Source organism: Bufo bufo, chromosome 3 (assembly GCF_905171765.1).
Source record: "Bufo bufo chromosome 3, aBufBuf1.1, whole genome shotgun sequence".
NCBI lineage: Eukaryota > Metazoa > Chordata > Amphibia > Anura > Bufonidae > Bufo > Bufo bufo.
In genome coordinates, this window is record NC_053391.1 from 638,032,418 (window position 1) to 638,052,682 (window position 20,265).

General features: G+C 46.3%; 1 protein-coding gene across 1 annotated transcript in view; it reads left to right on the plus strand.

Moving 5' to 3' along the window:
* The first annotated feature begins 301 nt into the window (after positions 1-301).
* ATP8A2 (ATPase phospholipid transporting 8A2) overlaps positions 302-20,265 on the plus strand; it is a 728,462-nt gene continuing 708,498 nt past the window's right edge. The window contains exon 1 of the mRNA XM_040422449.1: positions 302-402. Coding sequence (XP_040278383.1) covers positions 302-402 — 101 coding nt within the window. The remainder of the gene's footprint in view (positions 403-20,265) is intronic.

Sequence of the window (20,265 nt, forward strand, 5' to 3'; positions counted from 1 at the left end):
GGATTGACCCTATCCTCCCCAGCTATGCATTAGATGACCCCAGCATCAGCTGTCTCCTGAGCAGGGATTCTCCTCAGTGCTGCCGTCTCCTCCCCCCCCAGTGGTGCTGTCTCTCCACCCTCTGCCTCTCTCCACCAGTGCTCACACAGCGGTGCCTCCTGCCTCCTCCCCAGCCACTCCTCTGTGCTCAGCAGCCTCCTGCCCCCCTCCCAGTATATCAGCCCCCCCATCACAGCCTGTGTGTAATCTGTCTGCAGGTCCAGTCTACTCCTCTTCTGGTTACAAGAAGGCAGATGATGAGATGTCCGGGGCCACGTCCAGTGCTGACCAGGTGGAGGCAGCTGCCCGCATCATTCTCCTCAATCAACCCCAGACCTGCAAGTTCAGGGACAACTGGGTCAGGTAAGAAGCCCCCATGCTGTGCCCTTCCTCATGCCGCTTACACCTGATGGGCAACAGACCTACAAGTGATGTTCTGCATTACTGCATTGTGACCAGGCTGCTCCAAACTTCTTGTACTTAGGAGCCTAGGAACTGAGCTGCACTATTATTGTATTCTCCACAATATTATGATACAGACACATCTGTTTGATACATATTGATAAACATGCTCCTGCAGATTGCAACATTGTTGCAAGTTATTGTCCACACTGTCCTAGGAACCAGTCAATTGTAGAGAGAGCAATCTAGTATATGCCCCTTAAAGGGGTGGCTGACAAATCACATGGACATGATGTGCTTATTTACATACATGTGCAGAAAGCCATTGTGTGGAGCAGCTGCAGCGTGTGCTCGTCAGGCCCATAGAACTGTATGGAGAGTGATCCTGGCCATGTTGGCTAGGGGACCACTTTAAGTTTCTGCCCTCCCAGTGCTCGGGCAATTGGCCCAGTTCTTCAGTGCCAGGCTTATTTTACACCGTGTTGCTTCAACTTCTTCTACTAAGCCCGATTGCTGTCATTATTGTAATTTAGAATAGTCCATAGGGTAATTGGTGTAGATTGAACCGTAATCATGTGGGTTTCCTGATCAGAGGGGTCTTTTGCAGTCACCTGCCTGTCACCTTGCAATTGCCCAGAGTGAAGGGTGATTATATGGCGGTGTAATCATTGTTATCCACTGGGTGAATGTCCTATGGCCCTCCATGTCAGGAGCCTTGCCGGGTTGAAGGACTTGGCATAAGTTTTGCAGTAATGCCACCTGCTATAACCTAAGCCCGATGCACTTGGTTCATGATGCATTGCTGGTGCATGTTGTTATACATTTATATTAGTATTCGATGTGACGTGCTACAAACATTACATTTTAGTGATAAATGTACTTGATTTGCTGCTTGTAAAAACTGTGATTTCTGCTGCAAATATCCTATGCAATAATTACAGGGGTTGTCTTTGCGCAGAGAAACCTTGGAAATGCAAGCACTTTCAGGTCGGTGGGTGACCTCAGAGACCTCTGCTGAAGAGAATGAAGAAACGTTGCCTTTCTCTGGAGGTCCCGTAAAAAGCCATTGACTAAAATGGGCCCAAAATGTAGCGTCTAGAAAATGCAAAATGAAGCTGTAGTGTAGCTGGAGTCATAGTGGCCCTGTGCTTTCTTAGGGTCAGTTCACACTGAGTTTTCTGCTGCTGATTTCGGATAAGCCAGAAATCTGCTCCAAAAAACGCCTCTAAACAGCCCCCCATTCATTTTGATGGGAAGCAGCGCTTGCTTCTTTTTTACACATGGGGAAAAAGAAGCCGCATGTCCTATCTTGGGGCAGAATCAGCGCTGATTTTCCCATTCAAACTAATGGGATGTAGCATAAACACGCAAAAACAACCGCTTGTGGGAAAAGTACTGTCTGCCAGAAAAACGCTTTACAAAAAACTTGTCAAAAAACTCATGTAAGTTTAAGGCGTCTGCTTGGATTCAGCGCAGATTATTTTTTTACACGTGTATTTTGAACTGACCCTTAGGCTACATTCACACGTCCGTGGTGTGTTGCGGACCCGCAACACACCAGCCCGGCGCCCCCATAGAAATGCCTATTCTTGTCCGCAAGCTGCGGACAAGAATAGGACATGCTCTATCGTTTTGCGGAGCTGCGGACCCAAAATCGGGGCCGCGCTCAGCAATTGCGGCTGCAGACAGCACACTGTGTGCTGTCCGCATCCATTCCGTCCCCATAGAGAATGAATGGGTCCGCACCCATTCCGCAAAATTGCGGAACGGATGCGGACACATTTTGCGGACGTGTGAATGGAGCCTTAATGCCATTGCTACTTTGTTATACTGGTCTTTGGGGATCATAGCGTTTAGCCCACGGCATATCCTTGTGAACTGTTATCATTGTCAGTCCTGAAACAAACTCTTTGGGGTATGTTCACACGTGATGCTGTAGCTAGCCTACAGACTTACTGTGCCAGCAAAGTGTATGCAATTTTTTTTACAAAGCTTCAAAAAAAATCTGTATTATGAATTGACCTGCCGCGCCAACTTTAAATCTGCAGCATGTCATTTTAAGCCTCATTCACTCGTCCGTGTCCGTGCTCAAATCCGTGAGAAGGTGGTCAGTGATGCATCCGTGAAGGATCCATGTTGGGTCCGTGTGTCTGTTTTTTTGCTGTCCGTGTTTCACTGACCCTGCACAGCTGAAAAATCATTTTCAAAGCATCTCTTCCTAATGATCCGTGATACACGGATACAACACGTTTGGCATCCGTGGCTTTCACGGACCCATAAACTATAATGGAAGTGATGGATCCGTGAACACGGACATAATAGAGCATGCATCCGTGCTAAAAACACTGACCCACGGACCGCGCTAAAAAACTGATGTCTGAATACACACATTAAAATGACTGGGGACGTGTGCTGTCCGTGGAGAACACGGACAGCACACATACGTGGAACACTGACGTACGAATGTATTTCTGCCACGGATTTCCTCCATTGCAATGCCTCTAGTAAAATCCGTGGCAAATCTTTAGCAAAACCTGTGATACATACGTACGGTATATAACACGTGCAGATTTTGCAGCGGATCCATTGTGGGTTTTGCCGAGAAATTGCAGCAAAGTTGACAGCAGAAATTCCTGCTGTGGAAGATCGGCCTCGGGCGTAAACTTCTATGTGCACTGGATGCCCTCTTACATGCGATAAAATAAATCTACAGAATAAATTGGTCTGCGATGCAGATTTTAAATATACAGCATTAAAATTGTATGACGTGCAGATCCACCACCAAGTTCACTTTTTGGAACGGAGTGAAATCTGCTGCAATATTGGTGACAAATCTGCAGCAGAAATTTCACTGTGTACAGTGTCCCATGTGTGGCTGCACCCTCAGCTGTGGAATTTATTAGCGGCACCCATTACATGGCCCCCAATGCATGTTTGGCTCACTATATGCGCATTACTTGCCCAGTCCGTGTGCTTCGGGGGCTTCTTCTTTATATGTTGGCCCTTTTTGTGAGTCCTCCATGTGCATCTAAATGCCAATGCAGATTTGTACCACTCAGCCCCCTTTAAGGTACGGCTACAATCGCATGACGTCTGTCGCAGAGTAGAGTGATGCCATAGAAATGAATGGGACTGCTGGATTTTTTGCGACTCGTGCAGTAATTCCATTCATTTCCATAGGATCGCCACTACTCTGCTATTCTAAACAGATGTCGCCGTGTAGGGGTACCCCAAATGTGTCATATGTTGGAACATCTGCTGCAGAAATCCAAGTGTTAGGGCTCATTCAGATGGCCGTTCCATGGCGCCGCAAAAAAGATAAAGCATTTCTTATTCTAGTCTGCAATCACGGACAAGAATAGGCACTTACATGGCCGGTATCCATGTTTTGCGGATCCACAAAATACAACAGTCCTGTGAATGCGCCCTTAGGGCTCGTTTACACAAACGTATTTTGCGTTCCATATACGGGCCGTTTTCTGCGTTCCGCATCCGTGTGCTGTCCGCATCCGTTACTCCATTCCGTGGCCCCACAAAAATTATGAGTCCTGTCCTATTCTTGTCCGTTTTGCGGACAAGAATAGGCATTTCTATAATGGGTCTCCTGTTCCGTTACGCAAATTGTGGAAGGCACGCGGGGGGGCATCCGGATCCGTGCTGCCGCCAGTGCACTGTGTTGCGGGAAGTCCGCTCCGTCCCCATTCACTATAATTGTCCGGCCGCACCACAGCAAACAAGCCCAGAGGCAGCTGGACAAAAACGGCAGCATGTTGTAGTTTTTGTCCGGCCGCCTCTCGGGATGCTTGCTGTGCTGCGGCCGGACCTCCGGACCGCCCCCATTATAGTGAGATGGGCCGGAGCGGACTTCTGGCGGCACGGTGGACTTGCAGTAGCACGGATACCGCAAGTGTGAAAGTAGTCTTATAAAGAAAAGGGCATCTGTCAGCTGTTTTGTTCCTATGACACCGGCTGACCTGTTACATGTGCACTTGGCAGCTGAAGGCATCTGTGTTGGTTCCATGTTCATATGTGCCCGCATTGCTGAGAAACATGATGGTTTAATATATGCAAATGAGCCTCTAGGAGCAACGGGGGCGTTGCCGTTACACCTAGAAGCTCTGCTCTCTCTGCAATTGCTGCGTCGTCTGCATTTTATTGACAGGATCAGGCAGACATGATCGGATTTTCACCAGCTGGCCCTGTCAATCAAAGTGTAGAATGTGGCAGTTGCAGAGAGAGCAGAGCCTCTTGGTGTAATGGCAACGCCCCCATTGCTCCTAGAGGCTAATTTGCATATACTAAAACATCATTTTTCTCAGTAATGCGGGCACATATGAACATGGGACCAACACAGATGTCTTCAGCGGCCAAGTGCACATAGAACAGGTCAGCCAGTGTCATAGGTACAGATCTGCTGACAGATGTCCTTTAATCCAGTAATAACAATGTATTTGGGAATTGCTATCCATGCAGTAGCGTGAAATAGTCTCGCTGCAATCTGTCTGAAAATAAATTGCAATCAATGTAATATGCAGTAAGTTGGGATGATTTTAAGGGCTAATGCACATAAGCAATCTGCAGTGAAACCTGACCCATTATAGTCATGGAAACAAAAATCATCAGTTTTTTGCTGACAGAATTGGGGCATGTTTAATTTCACTCTTGTACATGAGCCCTAAGGCCTCTTTCACACGAGTGTGACGGATAAGGTCCGGATGCGTTCAGGATGCGTTCAGTGAAACTCGCACCATTTTGCAAGCAAGTTCAGTCAGTTTTGTCTGCGACTGCGTTCAGTTGTTCATTTTTTTACGCGCGGGTGCAATGCGTTTTGATGCATTTTTCACGCGCGTGATAAAAAGCTGAAGGTTTACAAACATCTCTTACGCCTCATGCACACGACCATTGTTCTATTTTCTGCGGACCCATTGACTTTCAATAGGTCCGTTGAAAACTCAGAAAATGCACCGTTGTTCACCCGCATTTTCCGTGAAAAAACACAGATGCACACAAGATTGGCATCCGCGTCCATGGTCCGTGGCCGTAGGCTACTTTCACACAGACGGATCCGCAGATCCGTCTGCATAAAAGCTTTTTCAGAGCTGAGTTTTCACTTCGTGCCACACCTGAGGGGTTAATTGTGCGTATCATAGCCCCCTGTAAGAGATCAGGTGCTGCCAGGCAGGAGGGGGCAGACCCCCCTCCCCTGTATTTAACTCATTGGTGGCCAGTGCGGCCTCCCATCTCCCCCCCCCCCCCCCTAATTAAAATCACCCCCCCATCATTGGTGGCCAGTGCGGCCTAGCCTCTTCCCCCCCCCCCCAATTAAAATTACCCCCCCATCATTGGTGGCCAGTGCGGCCTCCCCTCTTACCCCCCCCCCTAATTAAAATCACCCCCCATCATTGGTGGCCAGTGCGGCCTCCCCTCTCCCCCCCCCTCCCTAATTAAAATCACCCCCCCCCATCATTGGTGGCCAGTGCGGCCTCCCCTCTTCCCCCCCCCAATTAAAATTACCCCCCCCATCATTGGTGGCCAGTGCGGCCTCTCCTCTTACCCCCCCTAATTAAAATCACCCCCCATCATTGGTGGCCAGTGCGGCCTCCCCTCTCCCCCCCTCCCTAATTAAAATCACACCCCCCCATCATTGGTGGCCAGTGCGGCCTCCCCTCTTCCCCCCCCCCTAATTAAAATCACCCCCCCATCATTGGTTGCCAGTGCGGCCTCCCCTCTTCCCCCCCCCCCCTAATTAAAATCACCCCCCCATCATTGGTGGCCAGTGCGGCCTCCCCACTTACCCCCCCTAATTAAAATCACCCCCCATCATTGGTGGCCAGTGCGGCCTCCCCTCTTCCCCCCCCCCCTCCCTAATTAAAATCACCCCCCCCCATCATTGGTGGCCAGTGCGGCCTCCCCTCTTCCCCCCCCCTCCCTAATTAAGCATTATACTTACCTGCGATGTCTGTGTCCGGCCGGGCGCACCTCCTACTGGTAAGTGACAGGTCTGTGCTATAGGCAATGCGCCGCACAGACCTTTCACTTACCAGTAGGAGGAGCGCCAGGCCGGTCACAGACAGCGAAGGTAAGTATAACGCTTCTAAAATTGCTAAGTAAGCATGGCAACCAGGACTACAGTAGCGTCCTGGTTGCCATGGTTACCGATCGGAGCCCCAGCGATTAAACTGGGACTCCGATCGGAACACTCCGCTGCCACCAATGATGGGGGAAAGTGATTTTAATTAGGGGGGGGGAGAGGGGAGGCCGCACTGGCCACCAATGTTTTTAATTAGGGGGGGGGAGAGGGGAGGCCGCACTGGCCACCAATGAGTTAAATACAGGGGAGGGGGGCCTACCCCCTCCTGCCTGGCAGCACCCGATCTCTTACAGGGGGCTATGATACGCACAATTAACCCCTCAGGTGCGGCACCTAAGGGGTTAATTGTGCGGATCACAGCCCCCTGTAAGAGATCGGGTGCTGCCAGGCAGCAGGGGGCAGTCATGTACACAGTTCTTAGTATATTCTAACTTGAAGCGTCCCCATCAGCATGGGAACGCCTCTGTGTTAGAATATACTGTCGGATCTGAGTTTCACAATCTAACTCAAATCCGATGGTATATTCTAACATAGAGGCGTTCCCATGGTGATGGGGACGCTTCAAGTTAGAATATACTAAGAACTTCAACTTCAAGTTAAAATATACCATCGGTTCGGAGAAAACTCTGATCCTATGGTATATTAACTCCTGACTTTACATTGAAAGTCAATGGGGGACGGATCAGTCTGCAATTGCACCATATTGTGTCAACGTCAAACGGATCCGTACCCATTGACTTGCATTGTAAGTCAGGACAGATCCGTTTGGCTCTGCACGGCCAGGCGGACACCAAAATGACTTTTTTTTCATGTCCGTGGATCCTCCAAAAATCAAGGAAGACCCACGGAAGAAAAAACGGTCACGGATCACTGAACAACGGAAATCAGTTTGCTGTGTGCAAGAGGCCTTAGGCTGAGTTCACTCGAGCGTGTCCGGATAAGGTCTGGATGCGTTGCGGCAAACCCGCGCGAGTAGGTACCCAATTGCAGTCAGTTTTGACTGCGATTGCATTCCGTTGTTCAGTTTTTATCGCGCGGGTGCAATGCGTTTTGCACACGCATGATAAAAAACTGACTGTGGTACCCAGACCCGAACTTCTTCACAGAAGTTCAGGTTTGGGTTCGGTGTTGTGAAGATGTTATTATTTTCCCTTATAACATGGTTATAAGAGAAAATAATAGCATTCTTAATACAGAATGCTTAGTAGGTGGTCAATTGAGGGTTAAAAAATAAAAAATGGTGGTGATGGACCATGTGATTGGACCATGTGATCTGATGTCACCACAGGTCCTTTAGCCGGCAGCTCATGATTAAAGAAGTAAAAAGAGACCGGCAGCTACGCGATCAAGAGGAGAAGGTGAGTTAATAATTTTTTATTTTTTAACCCTCAATTGACCACCTACTAAGCATCCTGCATTAAAGAATGCTATTATTTTCCCTTATAACTATGTTATAAGGGAAAATAATACAGTGAATAGACTGTCATCTTGGCAACCATGCGTGAAAATCACACCGCATCCGCACTTGATTGCGGATGCTTGCGATTTTTACTCAGCCCCATTCACTTCTATGGGGCCTGCGTTGCGTGACAAACGCACAATATAGAGCATGCTGCGATTTTCACGCAATGCATAAGTGATGCGTGAAAATCACAACTCATGTGAACAGCCCCATAGAAATAAATGGGTCCAGATTCAGTGCGGGTGCAATGTGTTCACCTCCCGCATTGCACCCGCGCGGAAATCTCGCCCGTGTGAACACAGCCTTAGCAACCATCAATGAAAAACGCATCGTATCCGCCCCTGCTTGTGGATGCAATGCGTTTTTCACGCAGCCCTATTCACTTCTATGGGGCCAGGGCTGCGTGAAAAACGCTGAATATAGAACACAGACTCATTGAAATGAATGGGTCAAGATTCAGTGCGGGTGCTATGCGTTCATGTCACGCATTGCACCCACGTGGAAAGGGGGCCTAAGAGTTCCTGCAGGGAAACGTTAACTATGTAAGACCTCAAGCACATGACCGTGTCAGTATTTTGGTCTGCAAAATATGGATACCCTCAGTGTGCATTCAGTGTCTTTCTCACTTCCGTTAATAGGAAAGACTATTCACATCCACAAAATGGACCAGAATAGGATATGTTCTATAATTTGCATAACGGAAAAACGTGTGTGCATGGAAGAAATGAATGGGTCAGTGTGATGTCCGCAAAAATTGTGCATAGCACACTGATGAAAATACTGTCATGTGCATGATGCCTTAGGGGCCCTGCACACATATCGGAAAAGAATAGGACATGCTCTATATTTTTTGCGGGGCTATGGAACGGACGTACAGATAGCACACGGTGCTGTCCGCATTTTTTGCAGACCCATTGAAATTAATGGGTCCTCATCCAATCCGCAAAAAAAAAGCGGAATGGACACTGAATGTAGCCTAATGGTCACATTTAGGCTTAAGGCTACGTCTACACGACGACATTTGTCACACGACAATTTTTATAATGGCAGTCTATGGTGTCACACTGCAAAATGCAACATGCTGTGACTGCGACGCAACAGTCGCAGAAGATCCATTCGGCTACGTCTACGCAACGACATTTGTCGCGGGCCATTTTGTTGCACTAATGTCGCGCGACAATTTTTATAATGGCAGTCTATGGTGTCGCACTGCAACATGCAACATGCTGCGACTGCGACGCAACAGTCGCAGAAAAATCCATCTCGAATGGATTTTTCTGCGACTGTTGCGTTGCAGTCGCAGCATGTTGCAATGTGACACCATAGACTGCCATTATAAAAATTGTTGCGCGACATTAGTGCAAGTTGCGCTACAAATGTTGCAGTGTAGTTGTGCCCTATCTGTCGCGCGACAAATGTCGTCGTGTAGACGTAGCCTTAATGAAAACTGTAGTCCAAAGCAGTAAATTGTTACTTGTATGTAATGTGACACAGTGAGAGGTTTGGTCTGGGAAAACAGGTATTTTCCTCCCAGCATGTGCTGCAGGACTGATTTACAACCAGGTGAGGTCAAATACCGGACGGATTTTAAGTGCCGGTCCGGGTTTTGGCAGCACCTGGCTGTCCTTAAATAGGCAGCTGGGCTCAGAAGCCGGGTCTCTGTGTTGGGATCTGGGAGTCTTGTGTCTGGATGAAGGCTTGCTACCTGTTTGGCATGAAAACAGGTTGGTGCTGCTATGGTCAAGGACTCTGAGGCAGAATTGCCGCATGGTGTAAATTACCACCAACACCACAAGGTGACTTTTTGCTTGATTATGACTGCTTGTTTTGTCACTTGCCTAAAGTGTGAATAAAACACTGAACTGTTTGATCCAAAGAACTTGTTGTTGCCTCTATACTGCGTCCGCTAATCCTGTCTACCCGAGCGAGCTCTCACAGTAATCTTATGCACTGCAGCTGTCACTCAGTAGTTAAAGTGTAACTGGCGTTTCATTTTTTATTGCTTAATGGTATAGTACACTCTGCTGTATAAGTGCTTTTGTGCTTTAAAATTTTAACCTTTTTTAGTTTTACCTGCTAATAACTCCCACAAATGCATGCTACTTTCCTATCCAGCAGCTCTCATCTCACAGCGTTGCCATGTGCAGTCCGTCTTCTCAGTATTATAACAAGAGAGGGATGAGTTCTGGGAGGATGAGCTCAGCCCTGACAGCCTGGAGCTGGGCTGAGGCAGAGAGTGGAGGGGAGGGCTGCTTTAGATGGTGATATCTTCTCAATGCTAGCAGCCAGAAATATGCAACTGGTCTTGTTTGAAAGCTGACAGTCCAGTTTCATACAAGACCAGATTGACAGCTCTAGTCCAAGCAACAGAGGAGAAATCACAGTTAGAAATAGAGTCGGGAATAATCACCGGTAAAATCTGCTTTTACTTTCAGCTTCATTCACAGCATCCCGATTTCTATCATTGATATATTCCCCTGTACTGAACAGATTTATGTCATTCTGGTATTGTCTGAAAGCTTGACTGTCAGCTTTCAGACAATACAAAGCCCATATTTCTAGCTGGTACCAAACCAGAGATATAAGCAGCCCCTCCCTCCCTGTCAGTCTGGAAGAGAATGAGGGACAGCTGGCTATTAAGAGGTTAAAATAAATGCTTTATTGATTTAATGTAATTGCAGGGCTTGTCTCTGGTTAGCTGTATCTGAGGATACACTGCTCTGGGTACTGTGGGAAGTTATCTGCTTTCTGATTGGTCCTGCTAGTTCATGTGAGGAGAGCAAGGGCTTATGGGAAGTGAGGGAAATAGAGGATGGCCATCAAGGAAGGGCAAAGATCATCACAGGAAGAGCAGCAGAGGCCATCTTAGGAAGTTGCTGAAATAGAGGCACAGAGAAATATGGTTACTAAGTGCTAAATACAGACATCAGAAAGGTAAAATTAGCTGAAAAAATGTAGCTTCATGAATATCTTCCCTTCAGCATCACATATGTTAGGAATTTTATTTTTGGTAGTGAAATGGCAGTTACACTTTAAAATCCATCAAAAGTGCTACAAAAAGCCTAAATTTAGCCCCAGGCTTAGCTGGTTACTATCAAGCAGATTACATTTATCATAATACTAATTTCTAGTCTTTTTTTTATTTATATATTGATAGCCTACCCTTTCAATGGGTCATCAATGACTGATCAGCGGGGGTCCGACCCCAGCGAACCCTGCCAGTCAACTATTTTCCGGGGCCAGGAATAGGCATAAGAACTACATAGCTCTATCCATTGTGTAGTAGACAGAGGTGGTTGCTGCAGCTCTGCTCCCATTCACTTCATGGCAGATATCAGCCCTATCCACTACACAATGGATGGAGCTGTGTAGTTCTTGTGCCTATTTCCACCGTCGGAGCTACGTAAATAAGGCTGGAACTGTTGGAATACCGAGTCAATCAGATATCGATGACCCTTCCAATATAAAAATCCTGGAAAATCCCTAGCCAAAAATTGATCATTGATTACAGTGGCATGACCCAAAGAGAGCCCAAGACATTGAAGAAATTGATGACCTGGAGCACATTTGCAGGGAAGAATGGTCCAAAAATTCTTCCTTTCTAGCTACAGAAAATGTTTGAGATCATTGCTGCACAAGGGGGATTTACAAGTTATTAAATTCACGAGTTCACTTACTTTTTCCTCCTGCAGTATGGATGTTTGTCCAATATAAGACATGGATCATACAACTATTGTGTGGTATTAATTTAGTTAAGTCGTGTTTGTCTATACTTGTGACTTGGATACCAATCAGAACACATGTGCAGATATTGAGGTAATTACATAGGGTTCACTTATTTTTTTCTTGCAACTTTATAAAAGGGCTCCCTCTAATGGGTACTTGTTGACACTTCTGCCCCCCTATAGTTACAACCCTGCTTTGAGAACATAAGGCCACAAAGTCACTGTGTTGGTATACACTTGACATTACAGTGTACAATTATGTGTCACATAGATGGTTATGTCAGTAGTAATGTGAACAGAACCTAACAGGTGTATTGGAAAACACAATAAAAGACGTGAAGACAACCGTTCTTTGTAATGAAGGACGACAGGGTGATCATCTGTTCTCACAGGGGAAAGCCACTTCTTGGCCAGACAACTCTCGGGGGGTATGAGCCCATATAAATTAATGACCAATGTGGGGATTTGCTCTGGTAGGCAGATTAGTGGACGCAGTATAGAGGCAATTACAAAGTATTTTACTTAAATAGTTCAGTATTTATTCACACAGAAGGCAAAACAAAATAACAATTCGCAGTATTGGTGTATGTTGACACCATGGAAAGTCCACAGAACACAAACGTTTACCCGGTTAGCAGTTTTTCATCAGCCATCCACTGCAGGCTTTAGGGGGCCTGTTTTCCAGCAATGCAGCTCTCAGCCCTTTAGCACGGCACACCTCATGCAGATCCCAAAACCACAGCTTCACTGTGAAGTAGAGGATAATCCACCCAGCTGAGACTGTTGGCTGGGTTTTTATATCCCAAACCAAAACCCGGCCTGGAACGTGGGGAGTAGCCAACCCATCCTGCACTTTGGCTGCTCCCAGCAGAGGCCAGCCCGGATTGGCTTTACAGCCATACTAAACAACAAATAGTGTCAGTCAGCACTAACTGCCGCTGACACTTAAAAGGACCGGCTCCTACCTCACCGAGGCCAGGAATCTCGGTGACACATACCTTCCGTCAATGACGGACCCTTGCACCTTCCTACACCGGCCAGAGTGCCTCTCCATTCAGACTCAGAGGGGGATCCTAAGGCAGGAACACAGCTTACTGATTTTATGAGACAACCCTTTACTATAGGAGATGATGCTTATCACTTGTCTCCTAGTGCAACATTGTAAATTTGTTTGGTCAAGTTTCCTTTTCACTTACCGATCCTTTGCATTGAAATTTCCATGCATTGATTTGCACCATATTTATTCTATCTGCCAATTCAGTTAAGACATATAGGTCAGTCACATAAAAAAATAAACATAAACTCTAATGTGCATTTGGCCTTTTAGACTAATTATTACATCAGAGTATTGTCGACCTAACCCCCATTTTCAGTGGGAATCGGCAAAGCATCTAATGTGTATGGGAGATCCCGACTCTCCCCCAACAGAAGATGTCAGAGGAGAGAAGGGTCAGACTTTTTACATTTCTATGCTCCGTCCTCTTCTTCTCCCAGGCAGCGGCTTTCTCCTCTTTCCCCATTGAAGGTCCAGATTTATAATCCTATAGATGGTGTAAGCTTAGACCGGCCGTCCAGACCTGCAGCAGATTTATCACAGGGGCTCAGGCTGGATGATACATGTGCTGCAGGGATAGGCAAGTATTGGTGATGTTTTCACTGTTTGCCCCGTCAATCAAAGTGCACGGCAGAGGGTGCAGCAGTCGTAGAGAGATCAGAGCCTCTAGGTGTAACAGCAACGCCCTCATTGCTCCTAGAGGCTCATTTGCATATATGAAAACATGATTTTTCTCAGCAATGCGGGCACATATGAACATGGGACCAACACAGATGTCTTCAGCTGCCAAGTGCACATGCTATAGGTACAAATCTGCTGACAGATACCCTTTAACCCATGTACAGTCTCTGTTCAATAGACTACTGAACCACGGGGGTCAAGAGACATCGGTGCTGGGCCCCAAAGCATCAGGCAAGACTATAGACAAGCTGAAGTCAGGACAGGCGAAGTTTGTGTAATCCAAAGTCAGTCTGAGGGCTAGGGCAGGCAGCTCGGGGTCAGTACAGAGATCAGGTAGAGGTCAGGTTAGTCAGTGAAGGGTCACATCCAGAGTCAAGCAGAAGTTGGTACCTGGGAGAGCAAGCAAGACGAGTAAGTAGCACACCTTTGCAGGAAACAAGAGAACTAGAACCTATTGCCAAGACATCTTTCCTCAGGGGAAGGCGACTTAAGTATCCTAGGGGGGTCTGCCATAGGCTGGAGGTGATCAGGGTGTGGGTGTGCACTGGCTCTTTAAGAACCCAAGACGCAGCAACCCTATGGGCAGAAGAAAGCATAGCAGCAGGAAGTAGGACTGCGTGGACCAGTGGGATTCTGGTGGCCAGGCCTGCCAGGCAGGAGGAGAGGGATGCGGACGGGTCAGAAGCACTGGAAACTTGGAGTGGTGGGAACGGATAAGCAATGCAGTGTCTGTGCTCACTTGGAGGAAGGGAAAATCTTGGAAATAATGACTGAAGCAAGTACAGTATGTTAGAAACCTTCTGTTGCACAATGACCAGGCATTAGTTCGATAAAGCTGTACTACCCCTTTATTAGTCATGGTTATGTGCTGTGCCATATCACCAGCTCTTTGGGTCTGACCTCTCCATCAATCCAAGAAATTGAAGTGGCTGGCCTCGTTGGCTTTCCACTGTGGTGTATAGGAGATTTGGGAAGATCTTTTTATGAATAACATTTTCTGTCTTGATTTTCTTTTCTACTTTTCTTGTATATTTCGGTATTTTCACTCCCGATCCAGTAGGTGTGTGACGCAGGTGTTTAATCTGCTTTGATAGAAGATGTTTTCAGGCAGGATAGCTTCAATGTATGTACGTCGTGATAGAAACTGTGAACTACCTGATCGCTCCAATGTATTATACGGATGCAGCTGTTTCTATTTTATGTGAAAATTTAAAGGGGTTGTTCAAGTTGCTAGAAATGTTCCCTGTGCAACTGAATGCTTTAAAATTAAAAATGTATTATGTACTCACCTGTTTGTCCTGCGCTGTTCTCAGCGCCCCTGGACTAGTCCTCCTCTCCAGAAGGCCACTCCAGGGTCGTAGAGGTATACAGCCAGGGGTGCACCACCAAGGAGGCCAGGTGAGGCGATCGCCTCAGGCAGGACCAGGTAGGGGCAAGGGGGGGGCAGCAAAAGGGCCATGGGCAATAAGCACTTTCATTGTGGCAAAGGGGTTAGGTTAAGAAATTGGCATTGGGGGGAGGGGGGCGTTTTAGTTTTCGCCTCAGACAGCAGACAGGCTAGGTGCACCCCTGTATACAGCACACGTACCACGTACGGTATGCCGTACACCACTGAGATTGTCAGGTGCCGTATACCTGTAAGTCAAAGCCTTGCATAAAAAGAACAGGAGGAAGACCGAAACAGGTGAGTATGTGATCATTTTTTTTATTTTAAAGCATTTGGTGGCATGGGGAAAAGTTCTAGTTAACTTGACAACCCCTTTAACTATGCGCTAGGCCTTGTTGACTCTGTACAGTCACCCATGGAATCTTAGCTCTATATCATGCAGGCAAAGTCCTACGTATATGTGCAACTGTAAGGAACCTCCACTGTTTTTAACATTGCTTAAAAAAAACCTCACTAAGGGTACTTTCACATATGCATTTTCCTTGCAGTTTTTGAGATCCTTCAGAGGATCTCAAAACCGGAGAAAAACGCTTCAGTTCAATTTAATACAAACGGTTGCATCTGTTATGTTCAGATGCGGTTGTATTAAATCAAAAATGAAAAAAAAAAAAAAACTTTTATGGTGTTAGTGCTGTATCCATTTTTTTTCTGTCCAAAAAAAAAATTGATTCGGCACCATTGACTTACATTATTTTTAGTGACGGATCTAGCTTGTTTCGTTTTGCAAACCGGACACAATACCGCAGTTTGCAGCAGTTTCGCGTCCGGTCACAGAACGCAAAAAGCCGGGATGGAATGCAGAGGAAGCCCTGTGAATTATAGAAGGTAGGCGGCCGCGGCGGCAATGTGACAGTGTCAGTGTGCCCACCGGTGCTCCAGTGGACCAGTCCAACACCGGAGACATATACATCTCTCTAGACCGTGGAGAAGGAGATTGTGGGGGCACGGCATGCCATATGTATCTCTGGTGCTATATGTGAGGGACTATTTTCTGTGCAGGGGAGGAAGGAGTTAATAAGAGCTAATTGCAATGCTTCCCGGTAGATGCAAGTACCTGATGAGCTGCTGCCCACCCACAGAAAGGGATGAAAGTCCTCCAGATAACCAGATAAGTGAATAAAAAAAGAGTTTGAAAGGCTATGGACACCTTCAGGGCAATTTGTTTTATGATTTCATTTTAACCATTTTAGGCAAAAAAAAATTTTATTAAACATTTTCTGCCATTTCCAGGGGTTAAAAATGAATCTGTTTGCAGAGTATCACTTCTCAGTCATGTCGGCTGACAGCTCATGTGAAGCCTTATTTCTGATCTCCTGACCTTATAAACACTCATTATAGCTAAATTATCAACCGATTAGAATATGGCTTAAATGAGGGGTTAAAACAGACTGAATTTTAACCTCTGCTGCCCAAAAATGGCTGGAAATTTTTAATAAAGACCAATTGGAAAAATAATTTTTAGCCCAAATTGGGTATAATGCAATCATTAAAAAAAAAAATGCCATGAAGGTGTCCGTAGCCTTTAAATTTATAGGATAACCCCTCTAATAGTTCTTTTCCAGCTTCCCACTACGTTGTATGGAATATTAAATGATGCCATTAGAAACAGGCGCTCAAACGGTTATGTAAATAGAAAAAAAAAAGTTATGTTTTTGGGACAGCAGGGATGAAGAGCAAAAATGGGAAATGGCTCCAAGGGGAAGGAGCAGAAAACAGCAGGAGAATAGCTGTATGTTTTAGGCCTCATGCACACGACCGTTGTTTTGGTCCGCATCCGAGACGCAGTATTTGCGGCTTGGATGCGGACCCATTCACTTCAATGGGGCCACAAAAGATGCGGACAGCACTCCGTGTGCTTTCCGCATCCGTTGCTCTGTTCCGTGGTCCGCAAAAAAAATATAACATGTCCTATTCTTGTCCATTTTGCGGAAAACAAGAATAGGCAGTTATATTAATGGCTGTCTGCGCCGTTCCGCAAATTGCGGAACGCACACGGACGCCATCCGTGTTTTGCGGATCCGCAATTTGCGGACCGCAAAACACACAACGGTCGTGTGCATGTAGCCTTAAGCTGGGGGACAGTATATTTCCCGCACACATACTACTACCTCCCAAAATACTGTACTGCTCTTAGGAATATGTATGTGCGGTAACTGAAAAGGCAAAGGATGGCATCGGTCATTCGCACTTGAAGTATAGTTTCTTACCTGGGACCCCTCCGTTTACAAACCTGTCACCTTTGTCGATACTTGATGGACTGGGCTCCGCGTCTTCATTCACTCGATTGAGAGTAAATTATTTAATCAAATCCAATATATGAGAGAAAGTGCCCCGCGTCTTCCCATGCCATAAGGCTACTTTCACACTGGCGTTTTGGCTTTCCGTTTGTGAGATCCAATAGAAAACGATCCTTCCCCCATTGACTTTCAATGGTGTTCAAGACGGATCAGTTTTGGCTATGTTACAGATAATACAAACGGATCCGTTCTGAACGGGTGCCTGCGGTTATATAATCTGAACTGAAGCGTTTGTGCAGTTCCATGACGGATCCGCACCAAACACGAGTGTGAAAGTAGCCTAAGACGTCTCTTCTTGTTAACGTCCTATAATTCTGCTGTGCTTATCTCCTCTGTGCTGCCAACCTTAAGATGTGACTGAGCTTATTAAAGATAAAAGATATGGCTTCACTGTCTTGTTTCCGAATATTAAGTGAGTTGTTGGAGGGAGACGTTGCAATCGTAAAATGTATCATCATGTCTTTAATAGGCGTCAGATTATATTACTGCTTGCATCTTACACAGCATCTTCATTGAGAAATGCATTTGGACAGTGCAATTCTCTAGGCGGGGTTGATCTGGATCAAGGTCCTGCACGGTTACGGGATACTACACCGCTATACCACTGGTTGGACTTACCTCATATGCCCCAGGGCTACTTATATTTGTATTATACCAATGTATCCAGTCTATCACACACTGGTGTCTGGACAGGACGTGAACACACAGTGGTGATTCAGGAGGCAGAGTCTATGGGACGGTATGACCTTCACCTTAACGGTACCTGCACACGGTGCAGAAAATCAGCATGAAATCTGCACCAAAATCCCACAAAAATCTTCACTATTTATTGCCGTTTTGGTGCAAATTTTGGGGGTCATTTATTGAACTGGTGTAAAGTAGAACAGGCTTAGTTGCCCATAGCAACCACTCAGCTTCCACCTTTCATTTTGGACAGCTCCTTTGGAAAATGAAAGGAGGAATCTGATTGGTTGCTAAGGGTGACTAAGCCAGTTTGATAAATGAGCCCCTTTGTCTTTATGTTAACAAGCCCATTAAAGTCTATGAGGGAAAACTCCTCTACAAAAGGTTCGGAATTGCACAAAGAAAATCCACACGGCAGGTCAGTCTCCGCACGTAAGTAGAAAACAAAGTGTACATGAGATTTGTCAAATTTCATTCACTTTGCTGGTACTGTATTAGGCCTCATGCACACGGATGCGGACCTATTCACTTGAATGGGTCCGCAATCCGGAGCTGCAGTGCGGAACGGAGGCACGGAACCCCACTGAACCACTATGGAGTGTTTCCGTGGTGTTTCTGTCCGTGCCTTCGCACCACCAAAAAAATAGAACATGTTCTATTTTTTTGCGGTGCGGACGGATCACAGACCCATTCAAGTTGAATGGGTCTCGATCCGTCCCGGCCGCCGCACAGATGTTGCAAATTGCAGTCCCCAATGCACGGAACGGCCGCACAACAGCCGTGTTCATGAGGCCTTAAGCTGCGGGTTTTTCAGCATGAAAAGTGGAAAAACCCGCACATAATCCGCATCATGTGCAATTAGGCCTAAGAAGGACCTGTCATTGTCACCTCTCCTGACCTGTCTGTTTTAGTAACTACGTTCATTCCCCACATAATAACATTTCTGGAGTTATTATTTTGCCGCTATGATATGTCATTCCTTAATTATTCCTGCTAGAAGTTATGAATAAATTGCTAGAAGTTTGCTCAGTCATTGGGTGAGCAGAAACTCTTCAATCTGTGCTGCGCCACTTTTAGAGAATACGTGCAGCATATTCCCTACTTGTGTCCCTATACAGGCCATATGTAGTATGGGATGCCATAGCAAAAGGAGCAGAGAGAGACACCGGCTGTAGCAGCCATCTGTTGCAATTTGGGGAAGTGTGGGGGGGGGAGAATTTAGAGAATGTATCATTGGATTTTTGCTGGTTTTCTGTTGCACATCATTTTTGTGACTTTTTGTGATTTTACAGTATTCTCGTCATGGTTAGCGATGTCAGTGAGGTGTACTCTACATTTAATAGATTCATCTTTTTTTTGTTGTAAAAGTCGCACAAATGTCAACAATTTCTCTGCAGTACAGGGGAAGCATAAAAGCTGGAGTAACATCTGTAGACATATTGAAAGATTGTCTGTTACAGGGATGCCCAACCTGCGGCCCTCCAGCTGTTGCCAAACTACTATTCCCAGCATGCCTGGGCAGCCTACAGCTATTAGGGCATGCTAGGAGTTGTAGTTTTGCAACAGCTGGAGGGCCGCAGGTTGAGCATCCTTGGTCTATTTGTTTTCCTTGCTAATATAGCAGCAAAATGTTCATCAGTCACTGTCCGCAGCGGAGCTCACAATCTAAATTCGGTATAGATTGTGGGTATCAGAGTTCCTGCAGATAAGCAGATGTTATCCTTAGGGCTCATTCAGATGGCCGTATGCTGTCCGCAAAAATGAGGATCCGTTTATTTTTTGCGGACAGTTAAGCATGTCCGCAAAACAACGGATTGCATTCCGCATTTTTGCGGACTTCAATGGGTCCACGTCCTGATTTTCACTGACAAGTATAGGACATGTTTCATTTGTTTAGCGCAGCTGTGAAATAGAAGAAAAGGGCCCCATAAGAAGTGAATGGGTCCGTATCTAATCCGCAAAATTGGAGATCAGATGCGGAAATCAACAGACGGCCGTCTGAATGAGCCCTTAGTCAAATTCAAACCTAGGACCCCAAGATGCACCAAACTTTCCAAACCATTTGATAAATTTGGCACAAATAACAGCAAAGCAGACATAAGCAAAGCTCCACAGACCCTACAATGTTTTCCAGCATGGGTGTGGGGGATTATCTCGTGCTCTGATCCTTAGATTTTTCACCCACATGGAAAGGGGGATGTACACACAGGACTATTGGACACCCTGAGAATGCATCATCAGATAGATATAAAGGGGTTTTACGACACTATTTTTGTACTGATGAGCTATCCTCTAGATAGGTCATCAGTACCTGATTGGTGGGTGTCCGACACCCGGGGCCCCCACCGATCAGCTGTTTGAGAAAGCACCGCCGCTCGCAGTC